Raw genomic sequence first — 24,700 nt, 5'->3', positions numbered from 1 at the left:
GCTTAAATTTCAGGGTTTGAGGCCCATAAAACCTAGCAGTACCTTTCTTGCCAGGTCGACCCCAGCCAGATTTTCACCATCCTTCAGGCGGTTCCCTCCACATCTGCCCATCTGGCCTGAATTTTGCTGCCGTAAGAATTTTCTTCCATTCACCCACCTTTGAGGCCTAGATTTGATAGCTATTCTAAGATACTGGTGTTAACCCCACCGCTTGTTTGAGACTAAAGTTATTAGAAACAGAAATTCAGGGAGCAAATTAAATTAAAACATGAACAATGAGAACACTTTTTAAAAACTGGGGCATTTTCTCTCCCAGCATCGGGCCAAAGAGAAAGAAAGCTAGAGAGACTGAGAACCAGAGACACTGAGAAATGAATCTAGCTAAGAACACTGAGCTGCACTATAAGCTTCTAAACTTTTGCTAACGGCCCTTTAAGACCTAGGACTTGGGGGCACCTGGATGGCTCAGTCCGTTAAGCATCAGACTTCCGTTCAGGTCATGATCTGGCAGTCCGTGAGTTTCATCTTTGGGCTCTGTGCTGACAGCTCAGAGTCTAGAGCTTGCTTCAGATTCTGTCTCCATCTCTCTCTGCCCCTCCCTCCCTCCTACTCGGTCTCTCCTCTCTCTCAAAAATAAATAAACATATTAAAAAAAAAAAAAAAGACCTGGGACTTGGGCAGAAAGCAGAGACCTAAGTAAAAGTGTAGCTTGTAGTTTAAGAAGTCTGGGTTGGAATCCTGGGTCTGCGGACCACCGTTCTGTTCTCTTATTCCAAGAGCTCCCCAAACAAGCCCCTTGCCAGGTGAGTTCCTCAAAGCCAGTGAACCAGGAAAGTGCGTCACCCCAACTCCTAACCCAAAAGGTCCCCGTCACCAAAAGAAATATAAAATGCTTTATAAAATCTACCTTCGACACAGAGAAAGCGCGCTTTTTAACTCTTCTCTCAGAATAAAAGGCCCTTACTTTTAATTTTTTATTTGTGATGATTTTTTCTTTCCGTTGTGTTACTAGCTGGAGCTAAACATTGGCTGGGGCCCCAGGCGGCTGCTGGAAAGACGCCCTCCCAGGCGCAGAAGGCTCGTTTAGAAGAAACTGGGGGCGGGGAGAGAACTCGAGACTGTCTCTCCAGCGCTGTAGGGACTCTTTCGAGTCTTTCCCCGGCCCCCGCTGTGCCAAAGCTCCTAGTCTGAGACCCCCGACAGCAGAGGGCGGCGAGGACCTTTTGGGGAACACTAACCGGATAGCTGGACCACGCAACCCCCAACAGCTCCCTAGTTACCCGGCTCCCACCTCCTCCAGGGCAGGGGGCGGAGGCGCCTGCTTCGGCCGCCGCGGGGGCGGGGACCACCCACAGCGCCGCGCGGCCCCGCCCCAGCCCCGCCCCCGACGCGCCCGCCTGGCCTCCCAGCTCGCTGCCCTCGCACGCTCCTCCCCGCGCGAGGAAGCCAGCAGCTCTCTCCGCTCGAAATTTCGAAATTTTTTTTGAGTCCTCCCTAAAAACTAAGGTGGGCCGCAGTACGGGCTCCTTCAGGTAAAGATGGAGTAGGCGGCTGGAGAGTCCAGACTGGGGATGAAGAGATGCCCTTCCTCCTCGTTCCCCTCCCCGCTGTAACAGAGAATACTAGATTCTGATTTCCAGCTGTACTCTTACCTACCCCCATCCTAAAAGTTTTGGGCAGCAAACTTGAATTCACTTTAGTTTGGGAAAAAATTAACGTCAGGTTTTGAGATAAAATTACCCTGTTCCCAGATCAGTATTGGGAATCTTTCGACCTAATTTAGACTAGAGAGGGCGGGGTTGTGGGAGGGGACTAGTGCATCTGGTTGCGGGAGAGATGGAGGGAAGGATGGGGCCCACAAGGTGCTGTGTTTAGGGGAGTCTCCAGTCCCCACCTGGAAGGAGGGCCCACCCACTGGGCCCTTCTACCCCCCCCCCGCCCCCTTCTAGTTGCCAGAATGGAAAATTCATGGAGTCAAGTTTAGCCCAGGTCAACAAACTTTTATTGCCACTTCTGGCTCCCCCTGCCCCAGCGAGGTCCCTGCTTTTCACACTGTAGAAATACTGAGCTATGGTGTAGGGGAATGGCGGGGCGGGGGAAGGGTGGGGGGTGGGGAGGGATTACCTAGCCTCCCTCAGCACTGCCAAAGTTAAAGAAACCCCACTTGCTGGAGAGGGAGGGCCAGATGAGAGGAATTCAAGGGCACAAATGGCTCAGTCCCACCTCTGCTGGCTGCAGATTATAAAGACCATGGTTCCAAACCTTTTAAAAAGGGTGGAGTGGGGGAGAGGGATGAATTTGGCTGCTGTTGTACCCCTTGCCCCTGCTGCCATGTTTCCATGGAAATGAGGGAGGGGCAGGATGTAGCTCACTCTCACTACCTGGGAGGATGGCAGGGCAGCATTTGGTAAACATATCGCCTTCCACTCCTACCCAACACATACGACTGTCCCCAGCCGACCCCAAGCTCACTGCCTGTTCCATTCCCTTCTGGAGCTGGTATCATGCTAACTGGACTCCAGGTAGGGCTGCTAGTGCCCACTCTCCAGCCAGGTCTTGCTGTCAACAGATGGAATCAGAAAACATCCAGCAGGCTCAGTAGCAGCCCTAGTAGAGCTGTAGGTTGTAGTGCCTCCGTGTAAAGCAGCACCTAGTACCCCCAAGACTCTGTGCAACTGCTGTTTCCCAAACATCTCTGCCCAGACAAAACTCAAAAACAAAAAAACATAAACCCAAATGTGTAAGGTTAAAAAGAATACAAAATAACTCTAACAATGGTGAGGGCTAGGATGGGGAAAGGAGGAGGGTCATCCTTCCTAGACTTGAGCCACCTATGCACCCTGCCTTCTGCCCAGCTGGAGTTGGCTTCTCCCCACTGGACTGCTGCTGGGGGACTGGAGTCCAAGTCTCCATTTGGTGATGAGAGCTATGCCCACTGCTGTTGGTCGATGAGGCTCGCCTGTTGCCAATGTGAGGAGGTGCAGGATGGATTCTCAGTACCATGGGTCGGCCCGGTGCTGCTGATTGTAGAGCTGTAGCTTGATCTGATCTTTGATCTGATTCACAAGGATCTGAGACAGCAGGATTCCTACCAGCTGGGAGAGGCGAGATGGATTGGGCCCTCAGCAATGAGTGATGTCTTTGTTTTCCCTGACTCAGTCTTCCCAGTGTGGTCAGCACCATCCGATCCCCTGCTCCTTAGCAATAGCTGTGCCTGACACCCTAGCTGATCCCCAGGGGCCCTCCCCAAAACAAAGGAGTCTTTGCAGAATTATACGACCCACAAGGCTTACAGGGTAAGTTACCTGGGGGATGGCCAGGCCCAGTGCTACACCACCAAGAAGGAAGAGGTTGCTGTGTATCCAGTTGACCAATTTGTCAATACAGCCATTGGTATAGATGACTTTACTAGCTTCCAAGTAGTCAAGGGCCTGCATACCTTGGCCACACATGGTGTTGATCACTGCCTGGGGAAAGAGTTGAAAAGCTAAATGGGACTCCTATTTTCAAACTTTCTCTTTTGGGCCCTAGCTGATGGGCTTCCCACCCTTCTTAAACTCCTAAAACGTTAGGGAGTACATGTGGAGGATCCTAGCTTGGAAGTTGCTAAACGCAAGCTTCCTTTCCTCTGGGAGGTCTGAGTTCAGTTCTCCTTGCTTTAGAGACCTGCACCTTCTGAATCCCCATGTGGACTGTGGGAATGAAAAGTTAACAGAGCCATTAGATTGGGGTGAAGAAAAACATCGGACAGCTGTCCTACAAAACTGACCGGTTAAGCTACTGAATGGGGATTCCCAACAGCGGCTACCCTAATTGGAAAGTAACTGAGATTGCTGCCCAGGAGGAGATGAGGTGGGATGTAGGCTCACCTGGTTGGGGGTAGGCAAGCAACAGGAGTAAGGCACAGAGCAGCGCTCACGGCTGGGGTTGTCTTCTGAACAGTTGAAGTACATGTTCTGCGACCAGTCCTTATAGGAATTCCCTCCACAGCAACTGAACTGTAACAAAGCCCACCACAGAGGTTAAGAATCACCTGCCCCTCACATTGAGATGACCAGGGGAATTCTCACAGCAGCCAAAAGTCTGTGGCCAGCTTCCAGTTGTAAGTTCAGGTTGTGTTTAAACACAACCTTAAACCTTGAGTTCACATTTCTCAGTGGCCTTCACCTTTATATATCTTGTTATAACAACCAAAGTTATATATTTTGTTTTTTATACATTCAATTATGAGCTCCTTGAAGGCAGGTTCTGGTTTTGCGGTCCTGCATAATATAGAGGCTGGCAAAAGGAGGTGTTCAAAAACACTGGCTGAAATACTTAAAGGATTGGTGCTGAAAATATCTGTCTTAATACAGAGGAAACAGAAGAGAATCTTCAATATTGTGGGTTCCTAATTACTCCATAAAAGTAAGGAGGATCCAAGTCAAGTTGCACCAAGGGAAGAGGAACTCAGTACTGGTCTTGAAAGCACTTTTATTTAAGATTCAACTTTAGGGGTGCCCGGTGGCTCAGTCGGTTAAGCATCCGGCTTCAGCTCAGGTCATGATCTTGTAGTTCGTGGGTTTGAGCCCCACATCGGGCTCTGTGCTGACAGCTCAGAGCCTGGAGCCTCCTTTGGATTCTGTGTCTCCCTCTCTCCCTGTTCCTCCCCCACTCATGTTCTCTCTCTCTCAAGAATAAGTAAACATTAAACATTTTTTTAATAAAATAAAATTCAACTTCTGATTCATAGCAGCATCACTTCCTTTTTTTTTTTTTTAATGTTTATTTATTTTTGAGACAGAGAGAGACAGAGCATGAACAGGGGAGGGTCAGAGAGAGAGGGAGACACAGAATCTGAAACAGGCTCCGGACTCTGAGCTGTCAGCACAGAGCCCGATGCGGGGCTCGAACCCACGGACCGCGAGATCATGACCTGGGCTGAAGTCAGACGCTCAACCGACTGAGCCACCCAGGCACCCCTAGCAGCATCACTTCCATTTAGAAGTGACCCAAGTGTGCATTGCAAGATGAATGAATTAACAAAATGTGGTCTGTACATACAATGGAATATTATTCAGCCTTAAAAAAGAAGGAAATTTTGGCATATCCTACAACATGGATGAATCTTGAAGAACTGCTAAGTGACTAAACCAGTCACGGAAGGACAAATACTATATGATTCCACTTATATGAGGTCTCTAGAGTAGCCAAATCATAGAAAGTAGATAGTTGTTGTTAGGAGTTGGGGGAAGGGGAAGTGGGGAGTTAGTGTTTAATGGGGAGGGTTTCTCTGGGAAAGATGAAAAAGTTCTGGAGATGGATGGTGGTGATGGTTGTAAACAATGTGAATGTACTTAGTGCCACAGTTTCATATACTTAAAAAGGTTAAAATGGTAAATTTTTATGTTGTGTATATTTTATCATGATTTTAAAATTTAAACTTTTAAATAGGTAATATGTAAAAATCTGCCCATTTCCTTATTCCCCTAAAAGTAACCACTTAGAATTGTTTCTACATATCCTTCCAGATTCCTTTCGTAAATATGAATACATACTTTTTCCTCCCTCTTTTTATACAAATGGCAGATTACTATATATACTACTGTTCTGTTCTCTTAAAAGTACTTTTAAAGTACTCTACTGTGCATGGTTTTTTGCCAAACCTCCTTCCAGAATCCATTACCCGACAGGTAATGAAGAAGCCCACAGACCTGAAGGGTGAGGTGCCTCTTGGGATGGCATTAATTTTTGCCTACAGCCTCTCAGACCACAGCTGACCTCCCCCCCACTCTTAGCCCATACCTTCTTCTGGCCAAAATCAATGAGGTTCTGTAGGTCCAAGTCATCTCGGTAGTGCACAATGGCATTATTGATGATCTCACTCACTTTCCCTCGTGCCTGCCAGAGACATGAGTAGGGGATCAGAACACAGGACTAACCCTTAACCTGCTCCTCCCTTCAGGAATAACCATAGACAGTGGCCATCCTTCTTCATTGAAGTCAACCTTGAAATCGGAACTAAGTCCTAGGTTGATGGCCAGTTCCAAAAAGCCTATCCATCCCTGGGCCCTCAGGTACCAGTAGGCAAGAGAAATGCAGGACCTGCTGTTGCCACTTCTCAAGGCCACATTTCTTTTTTTTTTTTTTTTTTTTTTTTTTATTTAAAAAAAAATTTTTTTTTTTCAACGTTTATTTATTTTTGGGACAGAGAGAGACAGAGCATGAACAGGGGAGGGGCAGAGAGAGAGGGAGACACAGAATCGGAAACAGGCTCCAGGCTCTGAGCCATCAGCCCAGAGCCTGATGCGGGGCTCGAACTCACAGACCGCGAGATCGTGACCTGGCTGAAGTCGGACGCTTAACCGACTGCGCCACCCAGGTGCCCCACAAGGCCACATTTCAAGATAATCCAAGATTTATCTATCTGGGAACACTATTAACCACAAAATACTTGTTGATGCAAAGCAGAGAATCCAATATATAGATTTTAGTAGAAAAGGGCTTACAAAGCTGAGACACTGACCTCTAGTGGACATAAGGAAACTGCATCTCTTTAGACTCCAAACAGATCTGTATCATTTTAGGATTTTACTAAGCCAGAAGGACTAGGACATTCTTCAGAATGAACTCAGTGACTCCCCATTTCATAGTTTACACCATTCCTTCTTCCTTCTTGCTCCACTATTTTTCTCAAAGTTTCTATAGTTCAATACGACTCCTGGCAGTCATTTGCCCTTTGAGAAATGAATTCTGGTTCTTAATTAAAAGGACGATCACTAAACAGACCTCTTCCAGATATGGTGAACACTGCTCAAAATCTTGTTTAGTTTCCCCCTTCTTTCCTTCTGTGTATCCCAGTAAGCAACTTTCAGAAGAAATAAAAGTTTCTTCGTATTGTCTACAGTCCACTTGATAATTATATTTTACCAATAATTTGCCATTAAAGTTTGTAGATTGCTTTAATTTTGTGTTCATAGAGTTTATTTTCCTGTTGGTCTCTGTAACTGTCAGAGGGAAAACACCTTACAATCTGGAAATCCTCTCTAAATATGGTGACTTTAAAGGCCATTTGTTCATCCCTAAGGAGAATCTTTCCAAGGCTGATGCTTCTCAGGGGAAGGAGTGCTGGTTAATTAATCAGGCTAAGCATGGGCAGGAACCTTCTCTTCCTCCCTCCGGTTCACACCTAAGGAGCCCCTGGGGCCCCAGTGCTACCTTGTCTGAGAAGACGAAGCCCAGGATCCCTGCAGCCAGCTGTAGCAGGAACACGATGGTGAGGCAGAGTGAGAACTGTAGGGAGTGGGCAGGGAAAGAAGACAGTCAATTACCATGCTTGGGTGTAGCCCCTCCCAGGGCCATGGGGAGTACTGGGTACTGGGGGCTACAGGCACTTCTCCCAGAGGCCCCGCACATAAGGCCGCCGCTGCCTCTCTCACATGCTGTCTTAAGGGTGGCCACCCTGTGCTGACTCATCTGGGCTGAGCTCTACAGCGGGGAGTGGACAGCACAGGCCTTGGAGAGTAGGTGGGACAGATGAAACTGAAATGGTAGTAGGAACGGCATCAGGAGGCTGGGAGGCATATGGAGGGGGCCAGGGTCTTTCTGGTGGGGTCCCTGACCACTCACCGTCTGTAGGAGGCAGATGTTCTCACGGAGGGATCCAATGCAGCCACAGAAGGTGAGTAGGAACATGAGAACGCCCACCACGATCAGCAGGATGGCAGGGTCCACTGCCAGGCAGGCCAAGGCTGCTTCTGGGGGAGAGGCTGTCTCAGTCTGAGCCTGGTGCTGTCTGAGAGTGATACCCAGGGACGAGGTGGGGGATGCCCTCCAAAACTGTTCCCCTCTGGTGGGGGAATCTCTAGTATGGTTGGATGAAGGTATGGGGAGGCAGTACTCTCCTCCGATGGGGAGAATAAAAAGGGCCGAGAAAGGTTTGTGGCATTTAATTTGAGGAACTAACAAATAACAAAGTAAGAGCTTTTGTTCCCAGGCTTAAGAGAGGACGAACCACTTGCGCTCCAGAAATGAATTAGAATGGCATTAGGCTCCCAGTTTTGCAGATTCCGTTTCCTGGAGACTTTGTGCAGTAGAACTGGAATGGAGGTTGAGTTACTCCAGGACAGAGTGAGGGAGGGGGTAAGGCCTCTGATTACTCTCTGCTCCCAGAGGCCTACCTACTTTCCTAGACACTTCTTAAGCCTAAAATGTAAGCATATCCTGGAAGATTCGTGGGAGTTCAGGGAAATCTAGGTGAACTGGCCTGGGTGGCCTAATGCCTTGCGGTAGGGTGCTCAAATCAGGCTAGAGGGCGGCTGAGGAAAGCATGTTAGAGGGCCATGGAGGCAGAGGAGGAAGGGGCTTGGCAAGAGTCATAGGGAGATAGAGGGGGACCTATAGCTCACCTGCATGCTTCATCAGCCGAGCGTAGACTCCCACAGCCACCATCACCATGGAAATCACCTGTGGACACAGGAATGAGGCAGACTCTGAGATTTTGGAAACCAGGGGGCCCTGAGTGCTGTAAGTAACCTTAAGAGAAGCAGGAAGATGACTTTCCCAGGACCCAGAGATGACCATCTCTGTCCTCCCAAGAGATACAGTTGATGGCATCTGTTTTGCCTTCAAGAAAAGCTTTTACCAAGATGATCTCAATTGATCCTCACAACACAGTTATCTTGTGAGGCGGCTGTTCTCATTTTACAGATGAGGAAATCAAGGCAATACAAGGTTACGGACCGTAGCTAAGAATTGGGCTTTGGAACCACTCAAACCTGGGCCTATGCTAGACAAATCTCTGAACCTCAGTTTCTGTATCTGAAGACGAGAATTTAAACAACTACATCTAAAAAAATAAAAACCACTGTGAAATTAGATAAGATAATGTATGGAAAGCATTTAACACAGTGCCTGACAATAAATATTATCTGTCATTACTAATAGTTAACTTTTCCAGGGTGACACAGAAACTCTGAAATTTTGAATTTGAATCCAACTACTTCAAAGGGCAGGTTTTAAAGCTGAAGCAGGCCTGAGTCGACGAACACTCCCAAGTGTCTAAATCTCTTGGAGGTCAAAATGGTGTCCAATGCAAGAATGCAAGCACATAGCAATGGAAAGAATGCATCCATGAACACAGGTGTGTAAAATGCAAACTGGCTTGGCAAGGGAGCCTTTATCTTTATAAACCTGGATTCCAGTGTGGAGCACAATAAGAGTTTAAATGCTTCAAACTTCCTGGCTTCTCCCTGAGAGATCAAACCCATCAGAGACTACCAACAATCCCTAAAGGGGACTTTTCTGCCCTCCACCCCCACAGCAGGCCTCCAGGAGTGCCGGGCAGCCCAATGTGCACATCTCTCGGCCACTCTTTCTTTGTGCCCAGTCCCCAGGCTGGTGCTAAGCAGCAGCTGGCTGTCACCATGGCAATTGCTGGGGCCACGCTCTGGCTAGAGGGAGTTCTCAGCAGCAGGGACTTGACCAACTCAGTGGGGAAGGAGATGGCTGGCTAGACTCCACTGTCCTACAAGACAGAGACCAGCTGGAAAAAGCCATCTTGGGGCTTCGGTGGGAGAAGGGAATAGGGACCCTATAGAGCTAATAGGGTCAAAGTAGTTACTCAGCAGAAAGATATTTTTCCTCAGTGGCCTCTGCTTTCTGGTGCGTTTAGCAGTAAATGGAAACCCTTATCTAAAACCGGATCTTTCAGGACTCTTCCCTGGCTATATACACAGCCTTGCCCCCAATCATTTGACACTGCTTCTGACTCAGGACTAGGTGTTATCTACTGGCCCTCATGCTCTTTGTCCGGGAGAGAGGGAGCTGCTTGCAGAGCTGTGAGTGGGGCTGGAGGTGCCAGCTGGCTTGCTGTCCCCCAGGACAACCAGGCTGAGGGAGCAAGGGGGAATGGGTGGGAGGCAAGGCAACCACACAACAGAGATCTCAGTCATCCCCCAGCCTGTAGGCACAGCCCTTTGCCAGAGTGATTGAGCAGCCCGGCCTGCCCTTTAAAACTCCCCATAGCCACTTAACAGTTCTGAATATCCCTTTACTGAATCATTTAAAGATATGAACCTGCTCTTTATTTCTGTTGTTCCCAGACTCCTTACTGTTTTACACATGTTACACTTTTGCTAGGATGTATAACTTGCCACAAAGATGGCCTCTGATTAAATCCTAACGCGGCTAAAACAACAAAGTAAAGAGATGCCACGTATCACGGTAACTTAATTCCCTGTGTGGGCCTGTAATTACAGCAGTTCTGTCTCTATCTGTGGGGGGTAGCACAGAATAGTGTTCCCCCAAAAGATGTCCTGTCCTAATTCCTAGAATCTGTAAATATGTCTGGAAATGGAGAGTAATTATCCTATTGGGCCTTAGAAGAGGGAGGCAGAAAGGTCAGAGTCCGAGAAGGAGATAGGTATGACAATGGAAGCAGAGATTGGAGGGGTGTGGTGCCATGAGCCAAAGATGGGCGGCCTTTAAAAGCTGAAGAAGGCAGGAAATAGATTCTCCTCTAGAGCCGCCAGAAGGGACCATCCCTGGTGATACCTTCATTTTACCCAGTGAGACCCATTTTGGAATTCTGACCTCTAGAATGTAAGAAAATTGTGTTGTATTAAGCTATGAGGTTTGTGGTAATTAGTTATAGCTGCATTAGGAAACTAACACACAATCCAAATTCAAGTCATCAGCTGCTATGTACAAGGTACTCTGAGGACTGCAAAAATGAGTGAGATGTAGTCTTGCCCTTAAGGAGACTGCACGCTATGTGGGAGAGGAGCAAGAGCATCTACAGCCTATGCTTCCCCAACTTGAGTGTCGTTAGAATGGGAGGAAGAGCAGGGAGGGAAGAACTGAAAACTGCTGATGCCTTAGCTGCACCCAAACCACATATTGTAATCCAGGCAACAGTATTTCTTTCTTTTTTTTTTTTTTTTTTTAGTGTTTATTTATTTACTTTTGAATGGGGGTGGGGGAGGAGAGCACACGAGAGGGGAGGGACAGAGAGAGGGAGAGAGAGAATCCCGAGCAGGCTTCTCGCTGTCAGTGCAGAGCCCGATGCAGGGCTCGATCCTATGAACCGTGAGATCATGACCTGTGCCAACATCGGGAGACAGACGCTTAACTGGCTGAGTCACCCAGGTGCCCTGAGGCAACAGTAGTTCTGAATGTGTTCCAAGTGATTCCAATGTGCAGCCAAGTTTGAGAACCACAAGCCTAAAGCACACTCAGCCAGGGATCTAGAGCAGCAGGTACGGGTTACATTAAAATCAAGATGAAGACTTTAATATTATCGTTAATATTTAATATGATCACTAATGATACTGCTTTCCTGGGGCTCACTAGCTAAGAATTGGTATTTCTATCACTGATCTCCCTCTTCATCCCCGAGTCACAGCTTGCTTGCCCTTTCACACTCCTATTCCTGCCCACATCTCCCACCCTGAATTCCTCAAAGCTACTGCCCTCCCAAAGTTAATGCTGCTGCCGTTAATAGCATAGCATTTTAGAGCTGAATAGAACCTTAGAAATGAGCTCAGCCACTCACCTTTTTATAGATGAGGCCCAAAGAGCAAAGTGATACTTGGCCAAGTGCACATGGGTGCAGAGGAAACATCTGGACTAAACCCAGTTTCCAATCTCAGTCTGGTACTCTTTCCACTCTATCAGGCTTTGCCACAAAATCCTTAGAACACCCCACAATACCACCAATGACCTCCTTTCACGATGAGGATAGAGATAAAGATACTTCTTAGAATGGCTTTTCATATTCTGGCTAGAATGAAGCCTCACTGGAAATTTTTAAGAGCTAGACACAGTTTTTAAAATAGCTGAGTCTAGCAAAAGGCATGTTCCTGAGGAGTTGTCAATCAAATTATATAAAATAACTTGCGTGCACCAATACCTTTATCCTTATATAAGGTGAGTAATCACCTTATAATGAAAATAACCAACCCCTGGGCTCCTTGGGAAAATGGCTGAATCTCCTACTGGAGCAGGAGATATAGAAGATAAGCCTGGAGTATCTCGCAGTGCCAGAAAGTAAGGAAATGCTAAGACACAAACAAAAAGACCCTCCCTCACACTGAGGTGGGTATGCCAAAGGGACATCAAAATAAGGAAGAATGAAATTATTACCCCAAACATAAAATAAGTATCTATGAGTCCATACTGATAGAAAGGACTTAAATTAAAAAAAAAAAAAAAAAAAAAAGGACTGAAATAAATAAACGAGGGAGAAAAGAAAATCTCCCATGCAGAAGAATTGCAAATGGTTTGTGTCGACAGTGTACTCTCAAGGAGGTAGAGCACAACTCCCCGCTCCTAAGTGTGGATGCTCATAGTGACTTCCTTCCAAAGGGCACAGTACAGAAGAGGGGGGGAAAGAGGGTGGAGACATCTGACAGACACTACCTCGGCCAGGGGAGTAAGATCAACATCAACAGAGGTAAATCACAGGTATACGATGTGATATGATGAAAATGACACCCTGGGGCGCCTGGGTGGCTCAGTCGGAGAAGCGTCTTACTCTTGACTTCGGCTCAGGTCACGATCCCAGGGTCGTGAGATGGAGCCCTTCGTTGGGCTCTGCGCTGAGCATGGAACCTGCTTAAGATTCTCTCTCTCTCCCTCTGCCCCTCCCTCCCCCTTTCTAAAATTAAAAAAAACTTTTTTTTTGTTTAAATTTTTTTTTTGATGTTTATTTATGTTTGAGAGAGAAAGAGAGACAGAGTGCAAGCAGGGGAGGGGCAGAGAGAGAGGGAGACACTGAATCCGAAGCAGGCTCCAGGCTCTGAGCTGTCAGCACAGAGTCTGCTGTGGGGCCTGAACCCACAAACCGTGGGTCAGATCATGACCTGAGCCGAAGTCGGACGCTTAACCGACTGAGCCGCCCAGGCGCCCCAACCCACATTTTTTTTTTAAATATCAGACTTTCTTAAATTAGGATTCATATGCATGCAATGTCACAAACTTTAATCAAGGGGATTTCTAAAAAAAACACAACAAAACCGAAACCAAATAATCAGGGGGATTTTCTCCTCACACCAAAGTGTAAGGCAATGTTAAAACTGTTCAGGTGTCAGAGCCCCAGGAAGCTACAATGCTCTGTTGGCATACCCTATACAATTTGGACATATTAAATTCTTCTCGTCAACTTTAATATGCTATCGCTGCTCTCTAATTTACAGCTCATACTTCCCTTTCCCCAATTCTCCCAATAATGTCCTTTATAACCTTTTTTTTCTTTTTTCCTGATCCAGGATCCCATCAAGGATCATGCATTACAGATCAAGTCTCCTTTGGCCTCCTTTGCAGCTTGGCTTCTTTTTTCTTTGTTTTTGGTCTTTCAAGATACTGACTTCAGAAAAAAAAATGTGGTAAAGTACGTACACCACAAAATTAACCGTGTTACAGTCCAGTGGTCTTGAGTACATTCACATTACCGTGCAACCATCACGGCTATCATGTTCCAGGACTTTTTCATCACCCCGGATAGAAATCTCTTACCCATTAAACACGTACCACCAGAAAGTAAGGAAATGCTAAATAACAAACAAAAAAACCTCCCTCACACTGATGTGGGTATGCAAAGGGACATCATCCCCTCCACTCCTCCAGCCCCTGGCAACCACAAATCTGCTTTCTATCTCTAAGGTTTTGCCTATTCTGCACATTTCCCGTAAATGGAATCATACAGTATGTGGCTCTTTGTGTTTGGTCTCGTTCACCGAGCATAACGTTTTCAAGGTTCATCCCTGCTTTGGCGAGTACTTCATTATTTTTATGGCCTAATAACATTCCATTATATGGATATAACAAAATGTGTTTATCCATTCATCCCTTGATGGACGTTTGAGTTGTTCCCACCTTTTGGCTACCGTAAATAGTGTTGCTGTGAATGCCGGTGGACAACTTTTTGTTTGAATACCTATTTTCAATTCTCTTGGATATATATCCAGGGATGGAATTGCTGGGTCACATGGTAATTCTATGTTTAATGTTTTGAGGAGTTACCAGACTCTTCCATAGTGGCTTCAACATTTCACATTCCCCCCCCGACAATGTGCAAGGGTTCCAGTTTCTCCACATCCTTGCCAACACTTGTTCTGACATTTTTTTTTTTTTTTGACACTGGCATTTTTTTTTTCTATGCCCAACGTGGGGCTTGAACTCACGACCCCGAGATCAAGAGTCACATGCTCTACTGACAGAGCCAGCCAGGTGTCCCAACACTGGCATTTTTTTAGAGGTCTAGGCCAGTTGTTTTGCAGAACACTCCTCAATTTGGATTTGTCTGATTGTTTCCTCACAATTAGATTCAGATGACACATTTTAGAAAGTGGTTATTAATTTTTGAGAGAAAGAGAGAGATTGGGGTTGGGGCAGAGAGAGAGAGAGAGAGAGACAGACAGAGGATCCAAAGTAGGCTCCGCACTGACAGCAAAGAGCCCAATGCAGGGCTTGAACTCAAGAACCAAGAGACCATAACCCGAGCCGAAGTCAGATGCTTAAACTGAGCCACCTGGGCACCCCTCAGATGACACATTTTTGACAGAAATACCACACAGATAGTTTTGTGTCCTTCTCAGTGTGTCATGTGAGGAAGCACAACATAAATTTCTATCCTAGAAATAAGGAAAAATGTACTAAGTGATGACAAGGCTGTTAGGCATATGTCTCTACATCTCATAAAACAATAATACAGGCACTACTCTAGTTTCCTAGTTTTCCATAATATTTGGTGCTACTTGTCCTCTTCCCTTTGCCTTCTGCTAGCGCTTGCTGGCAGATAAGCAGCCACAGATGCTAATGTTCATGGGAGAAAATAGAAAATGGAGAAAATTCTCTGCCTTGTTTGACTTCTTTTCTTGCAAATTGCAAAAAGACGTCCATGATTTGAGGTTTTTAAGAAAAACCCTTATTCTAGCCCCAGGATACTACTTCAGAACCATCAGTGATAAGAGAGGAAAAGTTACAGGGCCCCAAGATGAAACTCTAAACAAGAGTTCTTCTGGATCTAGTGCCCAAATGCCAACAATTACAGGCATGGACTTCCACTGGATTGTACCTTAAGACCAAGGCGGTGGGACGAGCCCTTATAAGTGGACCTAGGAAAGGTCCTTGGAGACAACAGTGGGGTCTCTGTTCCCATGACAGATATAAAACAGCTCTATAAAATATAAAATACAAAGACATCATTAATTAACACTTCTCTCTAACAGTAGAAATGTGGGCAAAGGTGGTGGGAATGCAAGCTGGTGCAGCCACTCTGGAAAACAGAATGGAGGTTCCTCAAAAAACTAAAAATAGAACTACCCTACGACCCAGCAATTACACTACTAGGTATTTATCCAAGGGATACAGGTATGCTGTTTTGAAGGGGCACACGCACCCCCATGTTAATAGCAGCACTATCAACAATAGCCAAAGTATAGAAAGAGTCCAAATGTCCATCGACAGATGAGTGGATACAGAAGACGGGGTGTATATATATACGATGGAGTATTACTCGGCAATCAAAAAGAATGAAATCTTGCCATTTGCAACTACGTGGATGGAACTGGAGGGTATTATGCTAAGTGAGATTAGTCAGTCAGAGAAAGACAAAAATCGTATGACTTCACTCATATGAGGACTTTAAGAGACAAAACAGATGAGCATAAGGGAAGGGAAGCAAAAATAACATAAAAAGGAGAGGGACAAAACAGAAGAGACTCTTAAATATGGAGAACAAACAGAGGGTTGCTGGAGGGGTTGTGGGAGGGGGGATGGGCTAAATGGGTAAAGGGGCACTAAGGAATCTACTCCTGAAATCACTGTTGCACTGTATGCTAACTAACTTGGATGTAAATTAAAAAATAAATAAATTATTAAAAAAAAAAAAAAGAAAGAAAGAAATGTGAGCAAAGGGGGTGTGAGGCAGAAGGAAGTCAGGCCCAAGGTTAGCTAGCCTTCACCTAGACTCAATCCTTATCTATCTGCCTTTTGCCAGAAGGAGCACTCATCCCAGCTCTCCAAGGCCATCCCTAACAGGTGACCTCCAGGAGCTATTTCTAGCAACAGTAATAGCTGTCTTTTGTCAAGCGCTAAGGGTCAGGCACTGGGCTAAATAAACACTTTATACACGCTATTTCATTGAATTCTGACCACAGTCCCAAGAAGGTGTTAGCATCTCTATTTTACAGAACTGATGTTGGGAGAATTCAAGAAACTCTCCCTGACTCACTCAACAAGTGAGCCGCTGAAGTGGGACAGGAACCTGTCTTTCTGTCTCCTGAGCCTTGTGACCTCAGCCACCTGGCTGCCTTCCTCTCTCCACCTCAGAGGCTCACAGCAACACCAGGGCATGTGCATTCACCGGGGGGCATCACGAGAGGTGGGAAGAAGCTGCCTGCAATTCTCTTGGGGGAGCAGCTGGTAATCTCCAAACTGGGCAGGGCTCAAGGGGAAGTAAGATAGCACTGGGAGGTGATGATACCAGCAGGGCCCAGAGGGAAGTCCCTGGAACAGCACCCTGAAAGGAGAAGACGGCATCACCACACAGGGCCCACCAGCCCCCGAGACAAAGCCCTGGGCCTTCTTTGTCTCCACATTGTAAAGTCCAGTCTGTACAAAGTGGGTGCATCTGTCTCAAAGTCCTCTCCTCTTCCTTGGAATCTCTTCTCCTCTTCTGTTGAAGGGGGGTGGGGGAGGACACACATTCTTTGCGTGGGAATCAAAAATCCTTCCCCTATCCAGAGGGACACTGGAGAGAGGGGTCTGCACCTTCAGTTTCAAAGTCCTCTCTGTCCTTATTTTCGGATAAGCCTGCTAGACCTAAAGCAGGGCCCCCTCTCTCACTGCCCAGGGTCTGCACACACTTCTGGGGCCATCCCAGCACCATTTGTTCCTGGGTTTCTGAGGTGTAGACTATCTCTGTGAGACTGGCTCTTGGCTTTCTCCCTCTGGATTGGATGGAATTGTCCTCCTGGAGTGGGGGAGTCCACAGAGCTCTTTCCTTTCCAACATCTGGGGCCAACCCTTGAATTTTTTTTACGTTTATTTATTTATTTTGAGAGAGAGAATGAGAGGGCAAGTGGGGAAGGGGCAGAGGGGGAGACAGAGAGAGAGAGAGAGAGAGAGAGACTCCTAAGCAGGCTCCATGCTCACCATGGAGCCCGACTTGACTTGGGGCTTGATCCCATGACTGTGAGATCATGCCCTGAGCCGATATCAAGAGAGTTGGACACTCAACCTACTGAGCCATCCGGGCGGCTCTGGAGCCAACCCCTTAGCTTCTCCTTAGGCCGTGGCTGGTTTGGGTTTCCCAAGGTTATAAACAAGGGAGAGAAGTCCACAAGGACTCACAGTAATGTAAACACTTGAACTATCGCCCTGGAGTTCCCAGCCTGACACAGAATCTTCTATCAAGACTCTAAGAGGTGCTACATGTTTTCTTTTATTCTTTTAAAGGCTGCTTGAAGTTTATGATTTCCTACTTGGTACAAGGCAAACAGAGCTGTTGAGATAAGAAGGCATGTGTGTGACTTGACAGCATAGGATATCCTTCTTGTCTTCCTTTTTAGTGTTTTTTTTTTTTTTGTTTTTTTTTTTGTTTTTTTTGTAATGTGACTATTTCATTTATTAAGCCTGCCTAGTCTACAGGGGAAGGAGGAGAGTTGGGGGAGGGGGATGGGCTCCGCTTCCTAAGGTATTCAGGTGTGAGTATGTGGGTGTGTGAGTGTGTGTGTGTGTGTGTGTGTTGGGGGTTATGTTGGGTGATAAAAAGGTCTCTGCCATTCAGGAGGGATTTTTCCAGGTTTGATGCCTGGTCATTTCCTCAAGGCTTCTGAGCCAGGTTACAACAGATGGCGCTGCAGGTGACATGGGACATTCTGAGTGCACTGAGGACTCCAAGACAGTGGTCCTGGAGGGGGGTGTGAATTTCTTAAAGAAGACACCTCACCTGGGGCGCCTGGGGGGCTCAGTCGGTTAAGTGTCCAACTTTGGCTCTGGTCATGATCTCATGGTTCATGAGCTCGAGCCCCACATCAGGCTCTGTGCTGACGGCTCAGAGCCAGGAGCTTGCTTCGGATCCTGTGTCTCCTTCTCTCTCTGCCCCTCCTCCACTTGTGTTCTGACTCTCTGTCTCTCAAAAATAAATAAATGTAAAAAAAAATTTTTTTTAAGAAGATACCTCACCGGAGGCCTGGATCCGTCTGGGAATGACCTGGATGGGGGTCCACCTGTGCTGCAGTGGAAGTGGAAAAATCTGGGTGCTGTAGATAGTAATTACGTATGGCCCTGAGGGACATGCTGGGGGCGGATGGCTGACCTGCCTTGAAGGAGGGTGCTAGGCCACGAGACCCAGTGCAGAAGAGAACGAACACAGTTGGATCCCCTCTTCCCAACCAAGAATGCTCAAGGACTTTAGGTTGTGCTGCATCTCGAAAGACTAGTGTTCATAAGAGAGGAAGGAAGGGCATCTTGCCTTCACCCTATAGGGGCTGCTCCCCCAGCTGCCATTCAACAAACATTCAGCAAGTACCCACTCTGCCAAACTCTGCTGGGCACTGAGAAGCAAGAAGTGAATAAGGCAGTCTACCCTCAGGGGCCCGAAGTCTAGAAGACGAGACATAAATAAACACCTAATTGCAGCACAGGTAAGGGATGTGGCAATCAAGGTATATATAAGGTGTATGTATATAAGCCCTGAGGCATAGCCACCAAGGAAGCATGGGCTGAGACACAGGGACTGGAAGTCTCAGTTCTGCCTGACTCAAAAGCCACCCCAACTGCTGCCCTGGGTGGGACAAGGACCAGTAAGGAAGGAGGTGACTGCTATGGGCAGCACTGATAATGTTCCTGCCAATGTATGCCCAAGGCTGATAAAGCATGTACTATGGCACTGGTCTTCTCTCTGCACAGAGCTGTCCAACACAGGGAGGGGAGGAAAGTCAGCTACTTCTTTTTTTTTTTTTTTTTTTTTTTTAATTTTTTTTTTTCAACATTTTTTATTTATTTTTGGGACAGAGAGAGACAGAGCATGAACAGGGGAGGGGCAGAGAGAGAGGGAGACACAGAATCGGAAACAGGCTCCAGGCTCTGAGCCATCAGCCCAGAGCCCGACGCGGGGCTCGAACTCACAGACCGCGAGATCGTGACCTGGCTGAAGTCGGACGCTTAACCGACTGCGCCACCCAGGCGCCCCAGTCAGCTACTTCTTAACTGAAAGATTGTAATACAACTTTTGGAATCGTGCGGCAACTACTCCAGGTCAGGGGATCCCAACAGTCAGTAACCCAGCAGCACGATTCTGGGGAGAAAACCAGAACTCCTAGGTAAAAGGGGAAGTGAGATCTGAAACACGAACAGGAGGAATTGGTCCTGCTCCCAAAGAAGCCAGCAGCTTTCTGAGTCAGACTAAATGACCCAAGTGTCAGGGTTCCAGAGCAGCAGCAGAGATAGCCAGTGCTGCCGCCACCACTGAGTGTGAGCCCAGACGACACTGGCTACCTTCCCATTGTGTTCCAGCACAGAAACAAACAGCACCCATACGCGGCTCCCCCAGCAGCTGGCCAGAACGTGCACTCTGCCTGGAAAAGGGAAGGGCCCACCCACAGTCCCATCCATGGGTGTCTCCTGGGCAGAAGAGGGGAATTTGATTAGGATGGTGAAAGCCAACAAAAAAGAAAGCACTGTAACCAGTCCCTGAGGAGGGTGGGAAAAAAGATGACCCCTGAGCTGGGGAAGCAGCCCTTCATCTCCAACTGCACTTGTGTGGAATGTAGCTCTGAGGCTCTGGGCCTGGGGGGAAAGTGACACTCAGTAACACCCAAAAAGTACTGTCCTCTGAGAAGGTCAACGTCCCAGGGACACCAGGACACAAAGAGATGCATCCTTAGATCAAGCCCCAGGTCCTGAGGAAAGAAAACAGTCCCTAAAGTGATGTATTCATCTTTAAATAGTTCACAGAGGCAGAAAAATTTTCTCCTTTAGAGGAGAAAGATTAAGGACAGAGAGACGGATATATTGGCTTAGGGTCACACAGTAAGTTGATGCCAGAAAGAAACTGGGCCTCTTGTCCTTCATTGTGCTATTTCTAGAGCCTCTGACTTTTTATGAGTCTAAAGTAGGGCCAAGAAGGGGCTCTTCTCTAATTTGGGGTGGTGCCAACTTGGTTAGCAAGGTCCTCTGACCTTGAATGAATCATTTTTACCAAGGCAAATGGGTCCATGGAGCCAAACTCTCTCCCTGGCTGCAACCTCTCAAAGTCATTTGTCTGGTAAAAGGAGGGGTGGAGCAGGGTGGGGAAGTCCAAGAAAATGACCATGAATGCAAGTGTAACAGATGCACCCAGCTGTTGTCGCTGGGGAACCCAGATAAGGGTGAGGTGCCACCGGCTCCAAAAAAGAAGCAGAGTCTTGGCTGATAAAGAAAGTCAGAAGGTGGATCTGAGGTCCCTGGGATGCTAGTGCTGGCCCTGAGATGGCATGTCACTGGGCTGGCGCATTCTGTGAGCAGGTAGGAGGGTTCACTGGGACTTGCCCTTAAGTAGGGAGTTTCCCTTAGAACATCCCCCAGCCTGGGCAGAGTAGTGGTGATTTTTTTTTTTTTTTCTTCTGTTCTTCCCTAACCTCCAGCTGAGGCAGAACCTAGACCATGGGAAGTTGGGCTAACTGCTAATACTGCTGACTACAGTAGCAGCCATCTGGGCCAAGGACTTCCCCTAGAGGCACAGTAGTTCAATAGAAAAACCACAAGATCAAACTTACTAACCAGCTGTTGGACCTTGTTGGATAAAAATAATTAATATCTCTGTGCTTTAGTTTTCTCATATATAAAATGTGGGTGCTGGACAAGATGTCTTCCAGATTTTTCTTTTCTTTTTTTTTTTCCCCAGTGCTAAAACTGAGAATTTGTTAGGGACTCAAACTTCATTTTGAGTGAAATGGTACAATGGCTGAGCTCTTATCACCACCCTCTGGGATTTCTCTCATTTGTCCCAACAGGCTAGCACTTATGCACTTTGTGTCTGTTCTTCAAACCACGGCCCCTGTGAACCTTTCTGGCAACTGGCTTAGATGCTGGGTCTGCTCCCTCTCCTAGGAAACATATTTTAAACTCATGCTTTCTCCCGCCTGCACGTCTGAACTTTAGGTCTCAGGTGGAAATATGGGCAGGGATAATGGGCACCTAGAGCAGCAGCTCTGGCTTGGCTGGAGCTGGAACAGATATGGGGGTTGGGGGAGGGACCTCTCTATGTTCCCAAACCCAGAGGAGCTCAGGGACTCCATAGATGTGAAACAGGATTGAGCTAGCATTTCATGAGCTGGTCCAGCTAGATTCTTAACTCCAGCAGAGTACTTCTGCTATCTCTGATTATACTGGGTTCAATTTTGGGGAGGAGGGAACTAGGGCCTACAGAGGTGAACATATTGCCCAGGTTAAATCAACAATCAACTGCAGGCTGGAGATGGGAATCTCGGTAGCCCCCGTCCAAGAGTTTTTTCACTTTTCCACCCTCATCAGAAGATTCTGAAAGGACTGCTGGCCTTCTAGCCCAACACAGGGTCGGTCCAATGTAGAGAAGATGAAGACAGTCAGGCTCCAGGGGATGGAGTTTGATCCTGAGAAAGGTGGGGCAAAGTTTGGGACAGTGATGGGAAAGACATCCACATCTGGAGGCCATTCCTGCCCCTTCTCAGCCTTTGTGGGGAGGGGGGCACCAGAGGCCTCCAAAAGGAAAAGGTGAAAAAGCCCTGTAAGCCATCCTCTCTGAGGTTAGGGGGAGGAACGGTCCGGGTTCCCCCGGCTTTCTCTTTTTTCTTTGCTGCTGGGCCTCCCAGCCCCCAGGCCTGGAAGTCCCCAATCATGAATGTACCAGTGGGTCTGCTTTGGGCCAACAGGAAAACCCGCGTCTCGCTCGCAAACCCATTTTCTGGCCTGCCACAGATGCCCAGAGGATACCCCTAAGTCTTTACTGAATCTCTGGCATTACCCTCCCTCCCCCCACCTCCCCACCCAACGCCCCCTCGCCCCCTCGCCCCCTCCAGACGCGGCGCCACCGTGGTGTCCCTCCCCAGGATGAATTACCCCAAAGTGTCATCAGCCCAGAAAACTAAGCAGGCATCCCGGGACGCCCCCTCCTCAGAACGTGGGCGACCCACTCCACGCTCGAGGGGTGCCCTGCAGCCCAGGTGCCCCCCCACGACCCCCAAGACTCACCCAGAAGAGCATGTTGAAGAAGAAGAGCAGGTATTTCACCAGCGGGCTGACGAAGGTGAACTCCTCCCCATAGGCGGCCGGCGCCCCGGGTCTCCGGGCCATGGTCCCGCCGCCGTCCCCCCGGGGGCCTATCTCCCCGCGGCGGCCGGCCCACCTGCGCGCCCTGCGCCCGGGGGCATGAGCCGCGCCTCCGCGGGAGCCCGAGAGGCGGGGGAGCTGCGCCGCGGTGGGAAGTGCCCGAGCCGTGCGTCTGGTAGGAGCGCGGGCAGGGGAACTGCGCCGCCACCGGAGCCGCCGGGAGTCGCTGGAGCCGCGGCGCGCAGCGTGAGCGGCGGAGACTCCGCGGCGGCGGGTGGACCAGCCTGGTCCGCCCGGCTCCCAGGAAACCGGGCCCGCCCCTGGTTGCTCATTGGCGCGACTGCCGAAGCCTGACTTCTCATTGGTCGGTCGCTGATGTCACTAAGTGTCCAGCCATCCCTCTCCTCCGAAAGGCGGGGGAGACACCTGTTCTGTGAGGGACAACTTGTTAAAGGGTCAGTGGTTCTGCCTCCTCCCCCGAGAAGGGAAGCATCCAGGCAGCAGCTGCTCAAGGGAAAAGGGATGGGAAGGAATGCCTACTGCATCACACACCCACGTCCCCTACCCGGTTGCCGTACACATATGGAAAGACACCTACGTTAAAATCAACAAGTACGTACACCGCGTGTTGAGCAATGCGCCGAAAGCTGGGGGAATGCAAGAGAGTAGAGATAATTCCCGGGGGATGACAATAAAATCGGGGAGACAAAACTAACCTACATGTAACAATTAGAAAATATTTAAGAGTAGCGGCAACCCTGTTTAGTAACTACATATTTTAAATGCTTACTTCAGAAGCTGTGACCCACTGGCTGAAATTTGGAAACATCACCAACAATTCTGCCATCCTAATTCGTTACTGTTTCAATCCTCCTCCCTATTTCCTTAGAATCTTTTTTAACATGTTGATCTGTTTTTAACATGTTGATCTGACACAAACAAGTTGAGAACAGCGCAGGTGGTGGATACTGTGCTGACTACCATAAGTAATGCAAACACGAATATAGATTGAATGTTCGTATCCCCCCCCCCATTCATGTGTTGAAATCCTAACCCTCCCCCTCAAGGTGATGGTATTAGGAGATGGGGCCTTTGGGAGGTGCTTAGGTCATGAGAATGGAGCCCTCATGAAAGGGATTAATGTCCTCATAAAAGAGACCCCAGAGAGCCCCTTCACCCCTTCCACCGTGTGAGGACACAGGAAACAGACAGCCACCTAAGAACCAGGAAGTGGCTTTCACCAGACATTAAATCTGCCTGAGTCTTGATCTTAGACCTCCAGAACTGTGAGAAATAAGTTTCTGTTGTTTATAAACCCCCCAAGCTATGGTATTTGCGTTTCAGCAGCCTAAATAAACTAAGAAAGGGATTCCACCCTCATCAGTTGTGTGACCTGGGCAAGCTAGTTAATGCCCCTGAGACTCAGTTTCTTCGATGTTAAATGGGGGGAGTCCTGTCCTATAATGTTGATGTAAGGATTAAATGAGACAGTGCATGCAAATCACTTGGCACAGAATGGCAAATTGGACAGTTCACTAAAGGCAGTATTTTGTTTGAGCAGAATTTAGAATCTGGTAGGGAAATATGATAACTGCACAAATAACTATAACACATTTATTTAGTGGAGGGTGAGTGAAGATATCATGACAAGCGAAATTAAGGGAGGAAGAGACTTAGAATAGCAGAGATGAATGGGAAAGGTAATCCAGGTGGACAAAAGGATGAACCACATCCCAGAGGCTCAAAAGCACACTGTGTGTTTAGAGAAAAATAAGCAGACTGGTTTGGCTAGAGCATAGTATGCCTAGTATAGTGGTGGAAGAAAATGCTGACTGATGCCAATACATGTTGAATTAAAGTCGTGGAAGGGTTTGAATGCTAGATTGGAGAGTTAGTGCTTCATTGGTTTGGAAATAAAATTTGTGGTTTTTTAAAGATTTTATTTTTAAGTAATCTCTACAAACGTGGGGCTCAGACTTATAACCCCGAGATCAAGAGTCACATGTTCTACCGACTGAGCCAACCAGGAACCCCTGGAAATAAAAGTTTTGAAGAAGGGAATGATGTAAGATCTGCTTTTTGTTTGTTTGTTTGCTTTTGTTTTTGTTTTTAATGTAGAGTGGCAAAGAGGCTGCAGTGTGGAAGGTTTGTTAAGAGACTACAATTAATAGTCTAGGTAATCAGAACTTAGGATCTGATTTCAAGGCGATGGTCAGAGTTGACAGAAAAGGGTTGTAGTGAAGCCATTGGGAAGACAGAATCTCTATGGTGGGGGGTGAGGTTGACAGGAGCTCTAGGGATGGGGTTCAAAGAAGTGAACAGGGGCACCTGGGTGGCTCAGTCGGTTGAGCGTCCGACTTCGGCTCAGGTCATGATCTCACAGTTAGTGGGCTCGAGCCCCGCATCGGGTTCTGTGCTGACAGCTCAG

At 47.7% G+C, this 24,700-nt stretch overlaps 1 protein-coding gene across 2 annotated transcripts; it reads right to left on the bottom strand.

The window, feature by feature from the left end:
- Window positions 1-1,979: 1,979 nt before the first annotated feature.
- Window positions 1,980-22,525, bottom strand: TSPAN33 (tetraspanin 33). 2 transcript variants are annotated; one of them, XM_030308410.1, is made up of 8 exons: window positions 22,195-22,525; window positions 8,388-8,445; window positions 7,609-7,733; window positions 7,198-7,272; window positions 5,785-5,880; window positions 3,870-3,998; window positions 3,306-3,467; window positions 1,980-3,095 (listed from the first exon to the last, which is right to left on the bottom strand). In XM_030308410.1, exons 1-8 carry the CDS (start codon window positions 22,294-22,296, stop codon window positions 2,994-2,996), a joined length of 849 nt encoding a protein of 282 aa, XP_030164270.1. In that variant the 5' UTR covers window positions 22,297-22,525; the 3' UTR covers window positions 1,980-2,993. The 2 variants fall into 2 exon arrangements, with proteins under 2 accessions (XP_030164270.1, XP_030164269.1); XM_030308409.1 differs by having other exon boundaries at window positions 7,609-7,736; window positions 22,195-22,524.
- Between the last annotated feature and the right edge of the window lie 2,175 nt (window positions 22,526-24,700).

The sequence above is a fragment of the Lynx canadensis genome, chromosome A2 (genome assembly GCF_007474595.2).
Source record: "Lynx canadensis isolate LIC74 chromosome A2, mLynCan4.pri.v2, whole genome shotgun sequence".
NCBI lineage: Eukaryota > Metazoa > Chordata > Mammalia > Carnivora > Felidae > Lynx > Lynx canadensis.
The sequence above is the reverse complement of the archived record's forward strand: the minus strand, read 5'-3'. Positions and strand labels throughout refer to the sequence as shown.

Bases quoted from the DNA above. Each gene is read 5' to 3' on its own strand.
- TSPAN33 (XM_030308409.1), bottom strand. From the start codon at position 22,296: ATGGCCCGGAGACCCGGGGCGCCGGCCGCCTATGGGGAGGAGTTCACC. The intron at 7,737-8,387 runs GTGAGCTATAGG...CCTCTCCCCCAG, and splicing joins TCGGCTGATGAAGCATGCAG to AAGCAGCCTTGGCCTGCCTG. The intron at 5,881-7,197 runs GTAGCACTGGGG...TGTCTCTGGCAG, and splicing joins GCTTCGTCTTCTCAGACAAG to GCACGAGGGAAAGTGAGTGA.